The sequence below is a fragment of the Lissotriton vulgaris genome, chromosome 2_1 (genome assembly GCF_964263255.1).
Source record: "Lissotriton vulgaris chromosome 2_1, aLisVul1.2, whole genome shotgun sequence".
Classification (NCBI taxonomy): Eukaryota; Metazoa; Chordata; class Amphibia; order Caudata; family Salamandridae; genus Lissotriton; species Lissotriton vulgaris.
Window position 1 is genome coordinate 2,020,177,639 of NC_141687.1, and position 21,069 is coordinate 2,020,198,707.

The 21,069-nt window shown below is 42.8% G+C and overlaps 1 protein-coding gene across 1 annotated transcript in view; it reads right to left on the reverse strand.

The window, feature by feature from the left end:
* Positions 1–21,069, reverse strand: part of HDC (histidine decarboxylase) — a 247,775-nt gene that overhangs the window by 41,990 nt on the left and 184,716 nt on the right. The window contains exons 8-10 of the mRNA XM_086958246.1: positions 8,006–8,168; positions 7,817–7,907; positions 1,915–2,013 (exon numbers count right to left, since the gene is read on the reverse strand). Of these exons, the coding sequence (XP_086814372.1) occupies positions 1,915–2,013; positions 7,817–7,907; positions 8,006–8,168 (353 nt within the window). The remainder of the gene's footprint in view (positions 1–1,914; positions 2,014–7,816; positions 7,908–8,005; positions 8,169–21,069) is intronic.

Here is a 21,069-nt window from a genome sequence, read left to right on the forward strand (position 1 = left end):
GGTATTCGGTTCTCCTAGCGCTTGGACGCCTCCGGGCAGCAATTCGCGCTATACAAATGTACATCCTATCCTATCCTATCCATGTCTTTTAAACATATGGGAACCAACAGACCTAAACAGGAAAAGTAAGGTCTGGGTCACTCTAGGCCTCATGATAGCGAAGAGAACCATTGCACAATTGTGGGGGGCCGCATATCCACCCAAGGCAGCGACATGGAGGGCATACATGGACTGGTGCATGTTCAGGGAGCAAACCGTGTATGTTGCATAGGGATGCCCCCAAAAATGGTCCCTGGTCAGGGTCAAATGGACCGATTACCAGGGAAATGTCTGTAGCCCACCAAGTGCCCCAACTCATGACGCTCCACCAACACCATAATAACAGTGTTTCCTGATGTGTAGCCTATGTATATAAGCACCATTAGTAATTATTACTGTGAATGCAATGTAACTCCTCTCTGTTGCCGAACTGATACTCCGATTCAATGTGTGTAATAAAAAGAATTATAAAAAAAACAATAGTCTACGGGGGCCAGAGACATCACAGGTTTTCAGGAGCACCATAGAATTGGGTGAATGACCCACATTTTTATTCAACTGCATATGCCTTCACCTGGTATGAAGGAGCATCCTTTATAAAACATGCTTGGCTCCCTTAGATGGGGCACAACCCTGTCATACCAGTCATATAGATACCTTTGAACTTTGACCTTCATTGATTCTCGAAGCGCATCTCTTAGGAACCAGTAGGGTTTCTTGGCTGTACATGTGCTTGCCAATAAACCAGGTTAGATTTGTAATTCTAAAACCCATTGCTGGCAGTTCACAAATCATATTGTGGCATATGCATTATCTGTGATTATACTAATCTCAGAGCCTTTCATATAAGGCAATAACCCTTCCCTATTATCCGGAGTGCCCTATCTTGAGGCTAGCCATGTAAAATGGCCTACTATGCAGTCACCTACGGCCAATCAGTTTTACTCCTTCTGCCTGTTTCAGTAAAAGGTTACATCTGCAGCTTTAATAATGAGGCTGCAGACCCAAAATTCTATCATGCTGTCAGCACGTTAAAGCAGGGCCTATTCCAAAAGGGGGTGGGTGCATAGGTTTAGCCCCAGCAAGGAAGCTGCACCCTCAAGCAGCACCAACATAGTTACCAATATTCAAAGCAGGACATTTTCTGCTGTCTTTGGGGGCCCCCCACCTATATTCCTTGAACGGAGTGCGACGCCAGGACCCAAAATGATGGGTTCCCCTGCAGAATGGGATATTCCCATATCTCATAGATATTAATTGGCATTGGGCTGATTGGGGGCCCCCTGAAAGGTTGAAGCCCCCCTGAATTGTTTAGCCTGGCAACACATGGGGTGCAGGAGCCTGCATTTCTCCCCTGCTCCACACCCCTGGACACCCGCTGAAGCCGAACCAGGGTCAGCTTTAGGCCAGTGCGACCTGTGTATCCGCACCGGATGCTGACCTGTGGAGGGGAGCTGACTTCAGGGGTTGCGCTGTGTTTAGCAATAACTTATGACTGGAGAGATGAGGGGCACTTTTGCCCTGGAGTAATGAGATAATCCGAGGAGGAAGTCATGGGGGTACACCAAAAATGAGTGTCGCACTGGGTGCCACTAGCGTCAAAGCCGGGCCTGAGCCAACCCTGCATAGATAGGCTCTAAATGAAAAGAACAGCAGCAATACAAGGCAGGGTACATCCTAATTGAAGAGAAAAATACTACAAAGGTAAGCTAAGTATTGGAAACAGATATGAACACAATATGCACTTTGAATGTTCTTTGGACAAATATTCATATACTAGGGCACATGAAAATACGAACATGCTGGTGCTGTAAAACACCTGCCAATAAGCAATACATGCACCGGTTACCACAGGTATATAAAGGTTGCACATACATGTCTTATATGTGACTGAAGATTCTTCACTCCAAAAGAACGAATAACAAACCAGAGCTTCAGAGATCGAAATCTGCGGCTTAGTGGAATTTGCCAGTTCTGTGTTAAAATATATAAACAATCAAAGACATTAGCAATACACATCAGTCAGGAATCAGCAAGTTAAGCATCACTTGTAGCCAACTAGAACACACTTTCAAAGCTGCAGATATCACAGACTAATGACTCCACCAATTAAAGTATGAAGTAAGGCATATGTAAGTGAATTGTTTATTAATTACAATCAGAGTTGATGGGGAGTTGGGGAGCAATGGATCTTGGGAGATGATGATTTCCAGTCAATCCTTAGGTCACATTTGGATCTAAACGTCTTAAATTCACTAACAAACGTCCAATTGAAACAGCCATAGAAAACCAAATTAGTAACTAAATAAGGTAATAGGAAGCCTTGGATTCATTATGCTGACTGCAATGTGTTAAACAGGATGGTGGGCGGAGGCATATAAGCCAAGGGAGAGTGTGTGTTGGACAGAATGGATGACACTTATTCAGATGCACAAATTTGATGGAACCGGAATATGGGGCTCCTGGATACAATACTATGGGCTCCCAGAGGGAGAGATACAAGGGGCAACTCAAGCTGAAATCTAAGACAACACAGAGTGGATAGAGGGGTTGGACAGAGTAGGGGAGAATGAGGGGTATCTACATAAATATGTTGGACAAATGAAGTAAATGAAACAATGCCTTCTGTTGATTGCGTTTATGATAGATTTACATACAAAGTCAGATGTGTATGCTGTACCTGTAATGAAAATAATAAAAATAGTTAAAAAAAATTAATTGATGGAACAGCAGGTAAAGACCTTGCACGGAAGCTTGGTTTGACTTCCACACTTTGCTGCTCTCAATAGATAAGGTGCGAGCATCGCCCTCCATCTTCAAGCATATATTTACCGCTAAGTGGCATCTACATTTCATATGTATCAAGGCAAGAATAGCATGCATATAAAAGAGGTGAAGCGAACATCAACCAGCAAGACTAGGAATTGCAGTAAGAACTCACACAGTAACATTACCTCCACCTTCTTGGTCCGCAAGCCAAACCCACCAACCACGAACATGACTTTGAAGCTTGCTTACCAAGGGATTTTAACTACACTGAGCTGCGGCCACTGCAAGCACTTGGGGGACATGCAAAGTGGTTTACTGAATCATACAAATGTGAGCATCTGCATCATTTAAAAATGTATCCAAATCACAGCTTTCATACACTTGTGAGTTGGTGCTTTTTTAAATGTAAGTAAAAAATTCCATCAAGCTAGAAACAGAAGGAAGTTCACTTTCTGTGTCATACTGGGTCTTGCCTTCATCCATCATCTTTGGTAGGTTGGTAAAGACAATGTCTTGGCATGGTTCTAGCTGTGCTTGAGTGTTTCCGTTCATTCTTGCTGGATGAAAACGTGTGATGTAGCTAAACTCATGAAGTTATTGTAAGGAAAGGTACGGTTGTAGGGTATTGGGGCGGGAGGAGAGTTGTCTCTCTCAAACTTTGAAGCAGGACATTTTCTTCTGGTCATCCAAAGGCCAACAGAGACTCTGGAGCTGCTCAGGTATCACCACGCCGACTTCTCAGTGGTTATTTAACAAAAGCTATACTTTCACTAGTTATTGTATGGCAAAATTCATGAATTCTGAGTGTTTGCAGTGTTACCTCCTCCCATTTTACATCCGGGATGTTTCTGGAGCCAAAAGCAGAGGTTGGAAGACATCCATTGAAAATTAAGTTTAAAAATGAAAAGTTTTCTTTCCATTTTTTAAGATTAAACAGTGGGCCTTAGGACCACTTCTTGCTTTTAAAAAACGTTTTTGCTCCCATTCACAAAGGAGAATGGTTACCCTGGAGACCCCTTCCAATTTTCAACTGGCTTATCACCTATTTGAAGTAGGCAGTACACTGCAATTGTTTTGCCACCGCATTTCGGTTTCAAATCAATTGTACATCCCTTGCTCGCTATTAGGAATGGACACCATTGGCACACTCCTTCCTAACAGTAATTCGCAAGTTCTATTTTGTAATAGGTTACCAACTCGCAGAATAGGGTTGGTTTGGTACAACTGGCTGAACACCTATTTGAAGTAGGCGGTACACTGCAATTGTTTTGCCACCACATTTCAGTTGCAAAACAATCGTACATCCCTTGCTCGCAATTAGGAATGGACACCTTTGGCACACGCTTTCCTAACAGCAACTTGCAAGTCCTATTTTGTAAAAGGTTACCAACTCGCAGAATAGGGTTGGTTTGGTACATGGCAAAATGTGTTTAGTGGTCACAAACAGGCCAAATGTCCATTTTTAACCACTAAAAACATTCGTACATGTGCCCCTTGGTGCTTTCTGAAGCATTCTGTTGCAGTTGGTGCAGTCTCTAACAGTTAAGGTGGCTTAAAAAAAAACAATAGGTCTTATACAACTTTCTTATGTCACCCTGAGTAAGGCACCTTGTTGTGTCATGTACAGATGATTATTCAGGGGTCTTGAATTAGACTAGCATGGTCCTCAATAAGAGAGGTCCATAATTTCTGGGAAGTCCAGAGACCCTGTTACAGCGGAGCTACTGCAGACCTCTCATGTTTATTGTGGACCTCTCCTGTCTATCGTGACCCTCTCATGTATATCGCGGACCTCTCATGTTTTTTTCCAGAAATTTTACCTGAAGGAAGCAGATGAAATCTCGGGGGAAGCTGGGGACAAGATTGAGGAGATATGGGAGAATCGTGTCAACCCTATTGGTGAGGATTTAATCCCCCTGCTAATAGGAACCATGTAAGGAGGCACAATGTTTTTTAAAGCACCTTTTCTGCAACATTTCAGAACTTTTGTGTTATAGGGCCAGATGTATCAAACAGTTTTAACCATTCTGTGTTTATGGGAAAATGTGTTCGTACATCTGGCTCACATTGTTTTAAATGCTTTAGTTTGCTCTCAAGGTGCCTTAAATCCTAATGTAAAGTAAAAAACAGCAGATAAAGTGAATGAAATTGTCTGAATAAGCAGAATAATGTAGAACAGAATTTTAAGCTGTCTAGTCCGAATATGTATCCTTTCCATACTTCCATAGGTGACATTTGTAAATATGATCTTGAGATGAAACTCAATGTCTGTAAATTTGTTTCTGAAAAAGTGCATTCATTTGTTTTCATAGGTATCCAGAGGTACGCTTAAACACTCACAAATTTGAATATATTTTCGAGGTAAATGTTAGGTGGTTATTAATGATCTAAAGTTGTGTTTGTATACATTTGGGTGGTGCTGAATAGGTGTTCACTTGGGCTGAACATGAGTGTTCCCCTGCCAGTTCCCCAAAAATAAACTTCCAGTATCATTCACAGGAACAGACTAAGCATTTTTCTATGTTTGGCATGCAGGCATAGCCCATGTCAAAGCTTTCCTTCTCAAGTCCTGCATCGCCCATGCTCTAGCTGAGGCGGGGCTCTGGTCTGGCCAGAATTGAACACAATGCACACCCATTATTTAGACTAATATGGACGTGTATATGTTAAGGAACATAGAAATGCACATTCAAAGCAAAATGTCATATTTAGGGCTGGTCAAAAATGTTTGTAGAAAACCAAACATGGAAAATCAACTGCTCAAAATATTGCCTGTCAATTTTTTAAAAAACAGCTCACCATGTGAAAGCTGATAGATGGGACTGGGTCTAGATAGTGGGTGAGTCCTTGAGCCCTTCATTATCTTACTGTTAGGCCACCCTGTTTTAGGTTTAACCCCTTCCATGCTGATGACGGCCTCCAGCCGTCATGCATCATGGTGCTTGTGTGCTGATGACGGCTGGGGGCCGTCATGAACCCCCCCACTCATTAAAAGTGCGGCACAGGCGCAGAATCGCAGCCGCACCCAAGGGGTTAAACCTATAATAACTGATAAAACCCCATTGAAAGGGAAATAGCTATCATCAGTGCAAACATATAAACACTGAAAAAACACCTGCACAGCCACAAACTAAACGGAATTCAAAGAAAGAAAAAGGAGTGTGGAAGAGTCATTTTTATTTCTTCCTGAAGTTACAGTGCAATGTAACTTTGTTATACAAGTTAGCAACAAGAAATACTGGGCTAACATTATTCTGCTTGTGCTTTGTTGTTTAGGGAGGTCATAAAAATATTGTTTCTTCCTTTTTTCGATTTTGTGGTCTTTGGTCTAAAGATGCAGGGTTTAGAAGCATGTTTTAGGTCTTGTTTAATAATTTGTAATCTGTAGAGAATCAGAAAATATCAAAATCACATTTGATATTTTGGCTACGTTTAATTCTTTCACTGATAGGTAAAATAGCTGGTTTCATAAAATCTTTCACAATATGTACCACCACATTTACTCACAGGGAATGGGTTAAACCCCTTGATACATCGGCCTTCTTTTGTAGCAAGTCAGTATTGAAAATAGTTGAATTGCCAAACACCCCAGGCTTTAAATATTCAATGCAAGGTGTAGAGACAGGTATATATGAAAAGAGTGCTGTCACCAAGCATCTGGGATAGTGGTGATAGCATGACACTGGACGTTTGGAAACATGGAATGCAGAATCAATTGGAATGCTGCTGCAAAAAAATCTTACCAAGTTCAACAAAGACTGGAGTGACATTGTTTATATTTGCAGTGATTCCGCTACGTATATGAAAAAGTTGTGTGATGATCCTTGCCACTTGCTAGATGGTATGCTTAAAGCATCTTTACAACCTTCAGAGTTAATGAAGCAGGCTATTGACATTTTAGTCCATTCTGGTGCACGGTTTTGGGATGCGTGGGAAATGTAATGCAATTATTTCTCATGTTGTGCTTTGTGTGTCAGCAAAGAAAGTGTCATCTCAACTGTGTCATTCAGCTGTGGTTCTCAATCCTAGAGGCCATTAATGCTATATTATCCATGTGGCAAACGTTTACAGAATTGTTGCTGAGAAAGGATGCCAAAGGCAAGAAATGCGAGGATCTTCAATCACATATTGATAGTGATGTGAAAAAGTACACTCTGCTGCATTCTTAGATGTTTAAAGGAAAATATGTCTGTTGTAGTGGACATAATAAAAAACTAAAAAACTAGAGTCTGAAAACACCCTTGTCTACCAAGTGTTCAGCATAATTGGTGTAGATGTGAAACATCTCCTTGAGAGAAGGCTGGGTGACACTTTTAGTGACTTTGGCACTGCAGCAGGTTCCGCAAAAATGTGTAACCACTGTTTTATAAGGTATTGAAATCACTTGAAAAAACTGAAAAAACCCCACCAGAATTTGCCAAAAAAACAGAAAAGCCTACTTACTGTCCATGAAGTGACTTCCGAGGTGCCAGAGCCATCAGAAGGGGGCGTGGGTGCTTGCTGAAAACTAACTGCGAGTGACTCCCCACCCTCCCCAAAAAGATCAAAAACTTCTAGGGTGCTGCTGATGTCCTGGGAGGATTGCTAAACACTCCCACACCACCAACTGTGCAGAGAGTTGACAAATGAACTGAAGGCCCTCTCTCTGCATGGATATCATGATATTGACACCGGGACACTGTGTGAAGGTAGCCAATATGGCAACACACAGTGCCAGCATTTGAGTTGGCAGGTCTGAGAACAGGGCTCTGTGTTATGGAGATTCTGAAAGGCAGCCCAGAGCAAATCACAAGGGATGCGATGAGGACTAAGTTACAACATTTCACCAGTGAGCTAGCAATCTTGCAGTGGTACGTGGATAATAGCATGTTGCCACTTGCTATCGTTGTGTTTTTTTCAGCACACAAAAACAAGTAGAAGCCAATCGTCCTAGAATTCGCATCTTCTAACTGCAGAGTAAAAACATTATTGGCCATGCCTAGTCAGGGTATGCTAAATAAACACTTACCATGTAATCAGTAGCAGCTCCTGAATTGGCATGCCTTAGGTAGATGGGGTTAACAGTAAAGGTCTGTTGTAGTTTGTATTTGTCTCTGACCCTGTTGGAATATAAAGCAAATGTGTCAGTTTGCCAAAAAAGACTAAAGAGACGATAATTTGTTTGCTGAGTAATTGTTAGTCTTCTCAGTGCTCTCACCAGAAGGCAGTGCAGTCAAAGTGAACCATCATCCACTTGGAAGGATTAAACGTAAAGGAGTCTGCATGTTCAACTCCATTTAGGAACTGTCTGAATTCTGGGCACACAAAGGCTGTTCCTGCATAAGCAGCATCGATATGAAGCCAGAGTCCTTCTCTGGCACCTAATGGAATGAAACATATTGGTAGTAATACTTTCTTAATTTAAAATTATACATATTGTGTTGTCACTCAGTACTAAGTATAACAATAAAGATATCATCCAACAAAAAGGTCCTCAGTAGTGCGCTATTTTCCATCCGGTGCTGGCTTTTGGGACAGACCTTGCCCCGAAAGAAATCAGCCACCAAAAGTTGATAATGCTGCATTCCAGGAGAATATCTTAAAGTCAATTATATTTGTGGATGCACATCCGCCACTTAATCCCACCACTGATGCGTGTCAACTGTCAAGTCTTGTTCACGGTGAAGTAAGCCCATCCTCAGTTTCAGCTATATATACAAACATCCAACCTAGCCATTATGTGGCATTGTGGGAGCTGTAGTTAACAAAATAACATTTACATTTTAGAACAATGTGGAGGCATTGTTGCATGGTTTCTTGCAGCATTATACATGAGCCTACAAGATCGATTCATTCATTCATAGTGCATATCCATCGCAATTTCACAGTATTGTGTGGGGGAGTCAAGACTGTAATATATGTTCATTCTCTTGCCGGCACATTATTGTATTTACTGGCAGCAATGAACCATTATGTCATTTGGGGTGAATATCATACATCCTATGTTGGCTAAGAACCAATGGGGCTCCATTGTATGGTCTATTTAGTTATTATGTAGTGTAAGTAGGTGTGGGTATCCAGTTAGCAGTTGCTTCTAATTTAAAGTTGTGGCTCAGAGTCACGTTAAGTACCAGTATATTTGGAAGGGAGACTATCCCTACTGAATGTGCAGACCCGGATTTCCCTTCTACATACAGCTGTTGTTTCTCCACATATTGTGGTTATCTCTCCATTAAGGAATCAGAAGTATACTACAACTTTTCACTACTGCAGTATAAATCATAGGCTAAGAGCCCATGTTTAGTCTTATTCGTTTCATGGCCCCAATGTATGGTCATTGTTACCAAGAACTCGTGATGATGCGCTCATGGTACAGCTATGTCAGAAAAAAGTCTATTTCCAGCTAGAATGGCCAGATATTGCATCAAAGATTAACCGACGTACTGCAAACCCCAACTACAGGCACCTAATTTCTTACAGAAGTATTGCGGAACAACCTAATACCTTGTTTTACATCAGTTAGTATACACAGCTGTGTATTACAATACAGTTTATCAATCAGATGACTCCAATTTGAACACATATAATCATAAATGAACATACAGTTCCTTGTCCCCATTCAGTCCGTGTGGTGCCTTAGTACTAAATCTTAAGAGGCATGACTCCAGTCATCTTAGTTTGAGGACTCGATCCCCCATCACTCATTTTTAGGTATGCTCGCTATCCCTTAGTAGTGCATACTTTGCCAGTCTTTTTCAGGGTGTGTAAGGAGATGCTTGGCCATGGCATAGTTCGAATCCTTGTTCTGCACTGCTCTGATGTGCTCTAGTATGCGTTTTCTCAGATGGCAGATGGCACTGCCTACTTACCTTAATCTACAATAGCATACTATCACATGCACTACATATGAAGTGTCATAGGTGATCCTCTCATTGATCGTGATCATATTGCCCTGGAAGTTCTTAGTGTTTTTCCCAATCCGGCAGGCTTTGCTCTTCTCACAGCGAGTAAAGCCCCATTTTTTGCTTGTCAATCCAATTTGTTTTTTTGTATGAAAATGGCTCCTTACTAGCTTGTCTTTCAGTGAGCATACCTTTCAAAAGGTGACATTGGATCTGGTCCCTAGTATGTTCCCAATGTCTGTATTTTTTTCAGTACATTCCAATACTTCTTCAGAATAGTCACATTACACTGGTTCTCCTTGCTATATGTCAACACCATTCTGATTGTAGAGTCTTTCTTGCTCTCATTCTCTTCATTTTTCATATTTTTGACTGTTTGGACTCATGTGAAAGATCTTCCTCGTTCTTTTCCATGTTTGATGTCACTGTACTTGTATCCCCTCCATAGGAATCTCTGTTCCGTTTCCCCAAACTTTGCTTCTGTTTGTTTATCATTAGAGCAGTTTCACCTCATTCTGATAAGTGTACCATAGGGAATACTTTTCTTCTGTGAAAGCTCGATCTATGTAGAATGCTATTTGTTGATGTGGGTTTACGATACAATGTAGTTTGTATTTGATTGTCTTCAATGTATATTATCACATCAAGGAACTGTATTTCGGTTGTACTGGTGTTGCAAGTAAATTGTAAACCTACTTCATTGTCATTGAGAATCTCAAAGTATTGTTGAAATTCTGTTACCGTTCCATTCCAGATAAGCTATACTTTGTCTTTTTCCCAAGCTATTGTTATCTCCCGCCAACCCATGGTGAGGTTGGCATAGCTTGGAGAGAAGCAGACTCTCATCTCTGTCCCACAGATTTAGGAGGATACTTGGTGGTTGAAAAGAAAGGCATTATTCATGAGACAGTTCATTCATTTCCGACAGCATGTTGGAATGTTGCAATTCTGGAATGTTTCTTTGATGCAAAAAATACTTAATGACCTTTAAGCCTAATTCATGGCTGATGGATGTATACAATGATACTACGTTGATTAATTAACACAAGTAGATACCCCTCCTGCCATCCTGTATCAGCCAGTATCCTGAGAAAATATCCTGTGTCTTTTATGTAAGAGCTAAGGGTAACCACAATTGGTGCTTAAAAAGTGATCTACATATGTTAATATATTCTCATATAAGGAACCACAGCTTAATAGGATCGGTCTCCTAGGGGGTTTCACCAAGGTTTTCTGCCCTTTTGGGAGGAAGTAGATAGTGGAAACTGTAGGAGTCTCATTGCTTAGAAATGCTACCTCAACATTACCCAGTAGTGTCTAAGTATACAATTTGTTCTGTTTTATATTCAGTTCCAATGTTAGGTCATTAATAGATGTGTTGTTAATTTCATGTAGTTGGTAGTCACATTCAATTGTTGCATCACTTCTTATACATCCCCTCTGTCCTCTCTCTGTCCAACCAGCGCCAGGAAACCCATGGTGTCAGTGCGCTCTATAAGCACCCCTAAATAGAAATAGATACATAGTCTTGTTTTTCCAGGATGACTATATTACTACTGTTGTCTGCTAGTTTGACCTCCAGGGTATCAATTTTCATCAAATAGAGTGCTTGTTGTTCTTCCAGAATAAGGTTTTCTTTCCTGCCTTTATGTTTTATGTTCTCTAGTTTTTTTCAGTTCCGATACCACTATGTCATGAAATGTATCTATCTTGTAACCTGGGGTCAAGGATGGACAGAATTTAGATCTTACTTTGAACTCAGTGTATTTGTGACCATCTGCATCAATGCCTAGTTCTTCCCATATTTGTGTGTCAGTCAAAACACCCGCTTCAAGATTGTGCATCAAATTATAAATCATTTTACCCTCCGATTTTTGTTCTGTTGTTAGATTGGTAGGTTGGTTCAAGGACCAGGTTTTTTGTTCCTTTTCTGGAGAACTTGGCCAGCTTCAAGTTTCGTACAAATTTGTATAAGTCGATTCTTGTCTCGACATAGTCAAAGTCTTTCGTTCGGCAGAACATCAAGCCATTATTCAGAAGTTTAGGTTCATGCTCCGTTAGGGTATGCCCAGAAATATTGATTATTAGATGTTCCTCTCTTATCATTTCTGATGAATTCATGTTTCTTTTGCCGATTGCGCAAGGGATAGCCTCTTGTTTTTCCAGACCACCTTCTTGTCTTTCCGCGTTTGTTTGGCCTGGTGGGTGGCTACTACCCCATTTATGTCCTCTTCCTCTGGGTGTTTGTTGGTCTATGTACATGAACTTCATCTCGTCTAAAAAAGTAATTTTTCTCAATGTTTGAGGTGTTCCTTCTCCTTTGCTGAGGTCAGTGTCTGATTCACTAACTCTGTAAATACTGCCAGTCACGACAATAAACACTGTGCACTGTTCAGAAAAATTGGTCCAAAGGGACCCTCCAAAAATATTCGGCTATTTAACCAATGATAATACAACTCAAACAGTTATTCATGACTTGTAGTTTTCTTTCATTCACCAGATTGTTTCCACGACTGGGATATCAGGCTTGCACCTTAGGAGCACCCCGTAATTCCGCTGGTGAGTTTCCCATGAAGTTGTCGAGTTTTTCTCTGTTTAACCATGGCTCTGGTTGTGGACAATTCTGGCTCACATTGCGTTTATTGCCATAACTTCTTTTTTTCAGCCCCCCATTGGTATTGCCTTTAAGCATGGGCGAATTTTGCGAATCTCGCGTTCGCGAATTTTGCAGATTTGCGAACTCGCAATCCGCAAAATCCGCGAATTCTCGCGAATTTGCAGATTTTTTTTTTGTGTGTTCGCGCGGGTTTCTGCCAGTTTGCGAGGGTTTTGTACAATTTCGCAAACGCGAACTTACCTGTCGGGTCGCAAGTTTTGTGAACTTGTTGTTTCTACGTGTCCAGCCTGTTTGGGACACTCTTCTTCATCACTGCCACTCTCTGTCACCACTGCCACTCTCTGACTACTCATGCCACCCTCTGGCCCACCCATGCCACCCTCTGTTTCATCACAGCACCCTCTGGTGCACATTATTGTGGCAAAGCAAAGCACACCTTCCCTGCCTCAAGTGACCTGAATTAATTTGGGGCTGATTAATGTGTCACAGAATATTTTTTTAGCTGGCACCTGCTTCCTTAGTGCTTCCTGATTAGTGATCTTTTGCACTTGCTAAGTGCTTTCATTGTTGCAAAATTAGTTACAACACCTGCCCTGCCCCAACTGACAATAATGAATTAGGGGCTGATTAATGTGTCACTGGATTTGAACTTCCAGCCTGGCTCCTGCTTGTCTGCCTTAGCTGTAATTCAGGACCTTTGTGTAACTATTCTAAGGGTCAGAGCAGGGTCACATAATAGTTGCAAGTAGGCAACTGAACTCTGGAGGGGCCCCTCAGGAAGCACTACAGGAAATGGCTACTAATGATGAGCTTGAACTTTTGAACCTGGTAAGTAGTTTCAGTTTTGCTAAGATCGTATTTCTGCAATTTAGCGCTTATTCGCGGGGCGCGAAGTTGAACTGGGAAGCCGCGAACTCACGCGAACAGTGCGAGCAAGCCATAAAATCCGCTGCTCGCGTATTTGCGGATTTTGCTGGAAATTCGCGAATCTCACGAATTGCGAATTTACCGAAAATCCGCAAAATCCGCGAGCGGAACAGATTTTCCGCCCATACTTAATTGCCTTATCTGCCCCCCGTGCAAGTGTCCATCATTTTTAAGGTCGATTGATGCTTTTGGTGTTTTCACATGTCTGCTAATACTTACTCATGTTTATTGTTCCTGCATTGTTCCTTTATTACAACTCTGGTTTCATCATCCACAGATTTGAGGATTTGCTTTCAGCCAGGTATTTTATATATAATCCCTCGTTATATGAGTCCACACCCTTTTTGGGTTTTTTTGCCTTCTTTGTTTGGTTTCAGCATTTCACTCACTCGCATGTTGTTCCTGTTGCTGAGCCTAAACGACAAGCACTTCGTTTTTCACCACACGGGTGACTCAATTTCCTTTCTATGGGCATACTAAATGAGTATAATCATTAATCAATACCCTTGGGCTTCTCCATGCCTTCAGTTTTGATCCTATGGTATCCCCATGTTGTAGTTCGCCATTAGTGTTTATCTACATGACCATGTTATTGTGCTCTCTGTGATTTGGATTTTTCCTTTTACAGGTTTCCACTGACGAAGGGACGCCATCGTCCTGAAATGCATCGGGCTGTTGTTGAACTTTCTGTTCATATATTGTTATTGATTTAATTGTTATTCCAGATTGTTTTGTCGTGTACTTTTGTATGTTGTACATGATGTAATGAAGCTTTGGCTTTTGTTTTTGCTTTATTCATGTCACTTTATTGATTGATGTATCATAGCACATTATGTGCTGATTCTAAAAACATTCTTGCACATTTAAAGAAAACTACAAGTCCTGAATAACTGTTTGAGTTGTATTATCATTGGCTAAATAGCCGAATATTTTTGGAGGGTCTTTTAGACCAATTTTTCTGAACAGTGCACAGTGTTTATTGTCGTGACTGGCAGTATTTACAGTGTTTTGATGTTACACTTGACAGACAGCAAGTGTTCCACTGTTGCACCTCTGTATTTATATTGAGTAAAACAGGGTTAACACCAGGATTTATGTTAGATGGGTGTGCGCTCCCACCCCAATTCATTTGATTCACTAACTGACATACCAATGCACAGACCCATACAAACACTCATACATCTACTCACTAATCCATGGATCCACTTACACATCAACTTACACATACAGCCACTAACACAACAACTAACTCACATATGCAGGTACTCACTCATGCACCAACTCACTGATCAATATGCCCACTCACACATCCAGTCACACAGACATAGACACTTACATATCCACTGGTACGCCCATAGAGTCTCTCACACAGTAAATCACCTATACAGCTTCTCACATACCTACCCACTCACCCATGGTCACTCACATAGCCACTCACTCATCCATACAGTTACTCACATACCCACTCACTTACTCATACATACGCTAACACATATACTCACTCACTCACCTATACAGTCACGGAGGCAAGCATATACTCTTCCATACAACCTCACTCACAGCACTCACACACCCATTCGCTCACCCACTCATTCATCCATGCTCCCACTTACACACCCCGACATGCACCTGTATAGCCACTCATGTACACTGTTGATCACCCATTGAGACACTTATCTGCTTCCTCAGTTAACCATTCAGCCACTCACACAACCTCGCACTCACCATTGTTAGGCACTGACACGCCTGTACACTCACACATAAGCCACTCATTCACACTCTCATTAAATATTACAGCCACTTGCACACCCACTATCTCACGGTACAGATGCTCACACAGCCACTCACTTACACATACATCCACTGACACACCCCCTTGCTCACCCACACAAAATCTCACCCAAGTACTCACTCATGTATAGTTACTCACATACCCACTCACTCTTCTATATACCAAATACACACCCACTCACTAACTCATACAGCCTCTGACCATAGTATATATGTTTAACACTCAGTAACTTTTATTAAACACTCACAATCACTGGATGATGTTGTCAGTGATGTCATTTGAGATGTCATCCGTGATGTCACTGACCAGGTCATGAGTGATGTAATATGTGAGGTCATAAGCAGTGCACCACAATCATGAAAATATGCTTTTATAAAATACCCTATGGCATAATGGGGCGCTCATTCCTAGAAGCATGGAATAATAAATGAGCAGCTAATTTTTGGGGGTTTTGGTCCCCGCGCCTTTCAGGCTTGGGAAGGAGGGATGTGGAAGATGGGGTCCCAATAGCCTCCCAGAGGATGGCCATGTGCCACCCTCCCCTAAATATTCTATTGCAACACCCACCAGGGGTAGGCTCACCCAGGGGTGTTTATTTTTCTAGTGTGGGAGCCTAAACTTTTTTTACAAAATACTGGGGATTCATTGATCCTCCTTGAATTTGTGGTACTATTTTAAACCTCTCCCACACCAGGCCTAGGGGTCAAGGTATCTCTAACCTTCCCCCTTATATCTATTTTTTGGATTTTTGTATGGCTTAGGCTGGAGTCTTAGGATGGCTGCTGCCACAACCTTGTTGTTGTGGTGGTAGCCAATCAGATCTCTTCTGGAGATAAATTAGCCAACGCATCTACTGCAGCGTAAAATATAAAAAGATTTTGAGCCTTAATTGTTTAAAACCTATTGAACGGATTTACACGAAATCATACAAAGTACGCTTTCTAGGCCAAGATATAGCTTACTGCCAAATTTGGTGCAATTTAGTTCAGCAGATTTTGCTGTATTACTGTTCAATTTTCAAATGCAAAAATGAATGGGGAAAACACATTTTGGCACCCCTATCCCCCCCTCCATTTTCTCGACCCATGCTTGACGGATCACTCCAAAACTTTCCTGAAAGGAGCTGTGGTGGATGAGACCTTTTGTGGAAAGTTTCTTGAAGAATTGTCAAACGGAGCCAAAGTTATTATGAAAAGAAAACAATATTTTCATATGGAAACATGGTCTTAACTATAAGTACCTAGTGGCTTCCACCATTGGGTAATATATATATATTCCAACAGGAAATGGCTTTTTTGGTTTCCTAATAACTTGGTGCCATTTGACAAAACTTCATGAAACTTTCCCAAAAAAGTGCCCTTTTCTCTTAACCCTTTCGATGCTGATGACGAGCTCAGCTCGTCATCAGCCACGGGTGTCGTGTGCTGATGACGAGCTGAGCTCGTCATGTAAAGCGGGATAATGAAAAATGCAGCATACCGCAAAAATCGCCGCAGCAGCGATGCGGTTAAGCTCCTTCTGTGAGAAGTTGGCCTGGTATATGCTGTCCACTAGTTATAATGGGCACCTTGCACCAGTCCAGACGAACCTTATTGATGATTAGGTTAAAGACAACCTTTATTGAAAGCTATCCTAGTGGTAGCTATGGAGCGCAGCCTTCAGGCTAAGTATCGAAGAAATGTAAAGCAGCTTGGTTTACCAGATTATAACCTCCTGATTGACTAAATGAAAGGAGAACCACACAAGGTTTATACAAAATATATGTATTTATCACTAAACACTCTCAACTAAACTCTTTATGAGATTAGAGAACAAGGTACACAATATTAACAATACTAGAACGACAGTAAATAGCACAATACACAGCGGGCTCCAGGGGGATACCGAACCATATACTAAGAAAGTGGTATAACAACCACGACTTGACTAGACACAGTGCCTAGAGCACGTAGAATCGCTGGGACCCCAAGGAACCACCAAAGGAAGTGACACAGGGGACCCACGGGGGACGGGTGTAGTGTGAGAACACAGCCCCGAGCTCCGTACACTCCTATGGGAAAGTCGCGGTTGGAATTTTAAAGGTTAAGGACACTTAGGAGAGGACTTTGAGCAAACCCTTTCAAACTTAGAAGGTTCTAAGGCCAGAACCCACGTGAGCACTGGAGTACATGTGTTACCTAACCCAGGGAAGCCGGGTGCATAGGGGACAAATGGTGTCGGGAATCTTCGTCGTTTTCAATGGCTTTATGCTGCAAAGTGCTGCTGCTGCCGTTAAGAGGAAAAGTGTCCGGTGTGATCCAAGCCTGGATCAGAGCTGTGAAGAACCTGAAATCAAAGGGGACAGAGTCTGGGTCACTTGCCAGTGACCAGGGGCTCGGTAGACGAATGCCCACCGATGTCGGGTGTTTCAGGTGTGAAGAGGTGAAGCTTGACTCTTCTGCCACAGGGACCAGGAGATGTCGACGACAACCAAAGTCTGCAGGCGAACTGTCCCACAAAGGATGTTGAGTGCTGGGAGGTCGGTGTCTGGATTGGATATCAACAAGCCTTGGCAACTGCAACCCACGCGGTGATAGAAAAGATGCTTCGGTGAGGACCAGCAACGATCTGGGGACTCTGCAAGGTATTGAGGGCCAGGGCACATCTGGAGCAACCAGGAAAGCCCATGGAAAGTCAAAGTTACCTTCACAGGGACCCACAGGTTGACAGACCAGGGATTGCGAAGGGACCTCAAGAGGAATCACAAAATACCAGCCCACGGAACACTCGTAGAATAAAGGCCAATAATCTTCAGTGGGAACACTGCTCGGGCGTGGACTATAAGTAGCCCAAAGCACAGCCTCAGGGATTGCCAAAAAGAATATGCTGCTGCAAATGTGCACGGAGTCCAGGGGTTCGGGTTGCATGGTCCCTACAAGGGCTGCGGGTCACACGTTTGCTGAGAGCACTGGTTGGCTTCGGGGAAGCTTAGGAACCCGCCTCCTGTGTTGCAAAATCTTTGGAGTCCTTCAGGAGCTGTATAGATGCAAACCGCTCAGATGTGTTGAGGTGCCTGATTCTTCAGTTGTCCAGCAAAGCGTAGATCGTCAAAGGATACTTGGCTTCTGTAGAAGAGTTTAAACCAGATAAAATCTAAAGTCCTGTAGCCAGGGGTTCCTACTTTATCCCAAAGGAAGGGGTGGGACAAACTTAGGGACCCACCTATGGGAGGGTCAGGACAGAGGGGTGGCTACACCCATGTCCTTTGCCCAGTTTCGCACCAGAGCAGGGGCTGATAGCCCCTGCAGCCGGTTTGAGCTGGACTATGCACAGGGACACCAAATGTGCCCCCAGTGCAGACATCAAAGCACTCTTGGAGTGCACCTATCTAGCCCCAATAAACTAAAGCCTGTCTGGGAGGAGGTTACACCTCCCTGTGTCAGGAAACCTATTTTAAAGCCTTCCCCTGCCGGAGTTTCGTTTAGCAGCAGCAGGGCAGACTTGTGTCTGTGGCTGGCAGCATCCATCGAGAAAGATAGTACCGGGTGTACTGGTGTTGTCATATTTCTCCCTCTAGGAGGGTGGAATCATACCTCCCCCGCCAGTATTGGCGAGGAGGCATGATTCTAAGGTGTTTGACACCAAACACAACATGTTTACTTGCAGCCGTTTTAAAGTTAGCATTTACCACAAGGTTATAATTAGGGCTCCCGGTTTTCCGTTTAAACAGATTTTTACATATAAACAATTTTTCCTTTGTCTGTATTTATATGTAAAAATGGCAAAATACTAGTACATTTTGCCAGGCGGCCGTGCTTCAGCCCAGAGTTGCCACGCGCATGGTCCTTTTGTTGCTGCCCCAGCCCTTGTTTTGAATTCGGCGTGTATTTCTGTGGCCTCAAGGGACAAATGAATGGTGCGCAACGCCATGGGATCAAAGAGCTTCAGACACCCCCGCCCCCCCACCCCTCGTGTGTGTCAGCCCAGCAGAGACAGATCCAGGGCACACACAGCAGCACCAGAGTACTTCACAGGTCTTTAAAAGACCATTTATTGGCCAACGAGGCTTTGTTGTGTGTTCTCACCCCTTCTAAGTGTCCCTGCAGCTCCGCTCTGCATATTGCTCCGAGAATCAGGGGTGCTCTAGACATTTACTGGCAGGTCGTGTCCCTCTCACCGGGCCGTTGCAGTGCTCTTTTCTACATAATTGGTGCTGCGCAGGTAGGTGCACTTAGGGGACTGAATACATGTGTCACTTCTTCTACCTTAGAATCTTTTATTAACTGCAGTCAGTGAGGGATGGCCCTGGGGGCCTCCTTACAGTCATTGATGTCACAGGGTATTGCCTGTTTCCATTCATGCTGGGCAGCTTAAATGTCCAAAGACATGAGTTCTGTGGTAGCCGCTTCTATGAATCGGTGGCAAGTGCATTGTGCCGGTGTGTTTCTGTAGTGGAGGCCCCCACAAGAGTCTTGGGTGTGGTGCACCAAGTAGCTGCTAGGTGGCAGGGTCTGCTCCCATTATGTCTCTTGGCATGTCTTTCCTGTCTTTATACTATGAAACCCGTGTTTAATGTCCATGTCCATGCCTATGTCCTGGCATTTTCATTTGTGTTTTTTGTGTCCCTCAGCGCTCTGAGTTTGTTCACTACTTGCTATAAATTACGCCCTCGGCCTCCGCTCTATAAATGGGCAAATTAGCTCGGTCCCGTTAGGAAGCTAATTCATGTGACCTATAGGGGTTAACAGCTATACACGTTGTGCATGTGGTTTTATGAGCTCATTTTCTTGTTCTTTGCGTACTGTGAATAATGCTGCTCTGCCCATGGGCCTCCAATCATGTTACCGAGTAGGATTGTAAGGCCATTGCTCTTTTAAATGTCACCTTAAGATATCTGGTCATAAAACAGTTACAACGAACAGGTAACAGCATTGTAATTTATGGGCATAATCTATACAGTTACACATTTCACTAGCAGTTCGACGCTGGCTCTTGCTGGCAATGTCAATGTTCTGGGTCTGCAACAACTAGTCCTAGATCCAACTCTTGTAGCTGGACGCACACTTAACCCCATGTCCGTCTGCGGCCTGGTGGTTTGTGGTGTCCCTTTTGCATTGTGATCGGTGTGTTGAGTTCGTTGCCATTTAGTTTGTTGTTCCCTCTGCTCTTGTGTCCGTGTACAAGCAGGAGCACATGTGTTTTTGGGGACTGAAATAAATCTGGAAAAATACTAGTAGTAGCGTCGTCTTTTGCTTGTGGCAATAATAAATGCAGATAAATGCAGAAAAAATGCCCCAAAAATAAATATGGATAAATACGGACGGAAATGGCAAAAAAATAAATACCATAAAACTGGGAGCCCTAGTTATAATGCACTTAAGAGTATATGGTTGGCTACAGAACAACCCCGGAGAATAGATTCCGAAGGATGCAGAGGGGCTCTGCTCATGCGTGGGCACCCTCTCACACAAAACCAAGCCCCCTGCCTTCAGGATTGATAAGGCCTGCCATAGGGGTGACTGTTAGGTCTATATGTGCAGTGATATACTGTATAGTGAACCTATATCTAAGTAAAGGGTGCATGCACCACCTTACACAGGCTACAGTAGCAGACCTGTTGTGTCATTTCGAATGGTCTCCCAGAGGTGGCATAATACATGCTGCAGCCCCTGAGAAGCCTCCAAGGTACCTATGCCCTGGGTATATAGTATACCATATACTATGGACTTATAAGGGTACCCCAGAATCCAATCTGGAGTGTACCTAAAGTACATGAACAACCAATGTAGGGAGAAAGCAGATAGACTGGGTTCCTGATTAGCAGGATCTCAGTCAAACTAAGTCGAAAACCAGCAAAACACCAGGAAAAAAGTGGGGGTAACCTTCCTCGAAAGTTTCAGGGTGATCCTTTCTGGGGGGAGGGGTGAGAAAAAAGGAAGGGTCCCAAAATGCAATTTCTCCATGCAATTTTCATAGGGACATTTGGAAAGGATTTTTCATCAAATTACACCAAGTTTGCCAGAAAGCTGGATCATGTTCCACAAAGTTTGCTTTCTGTGATTTGG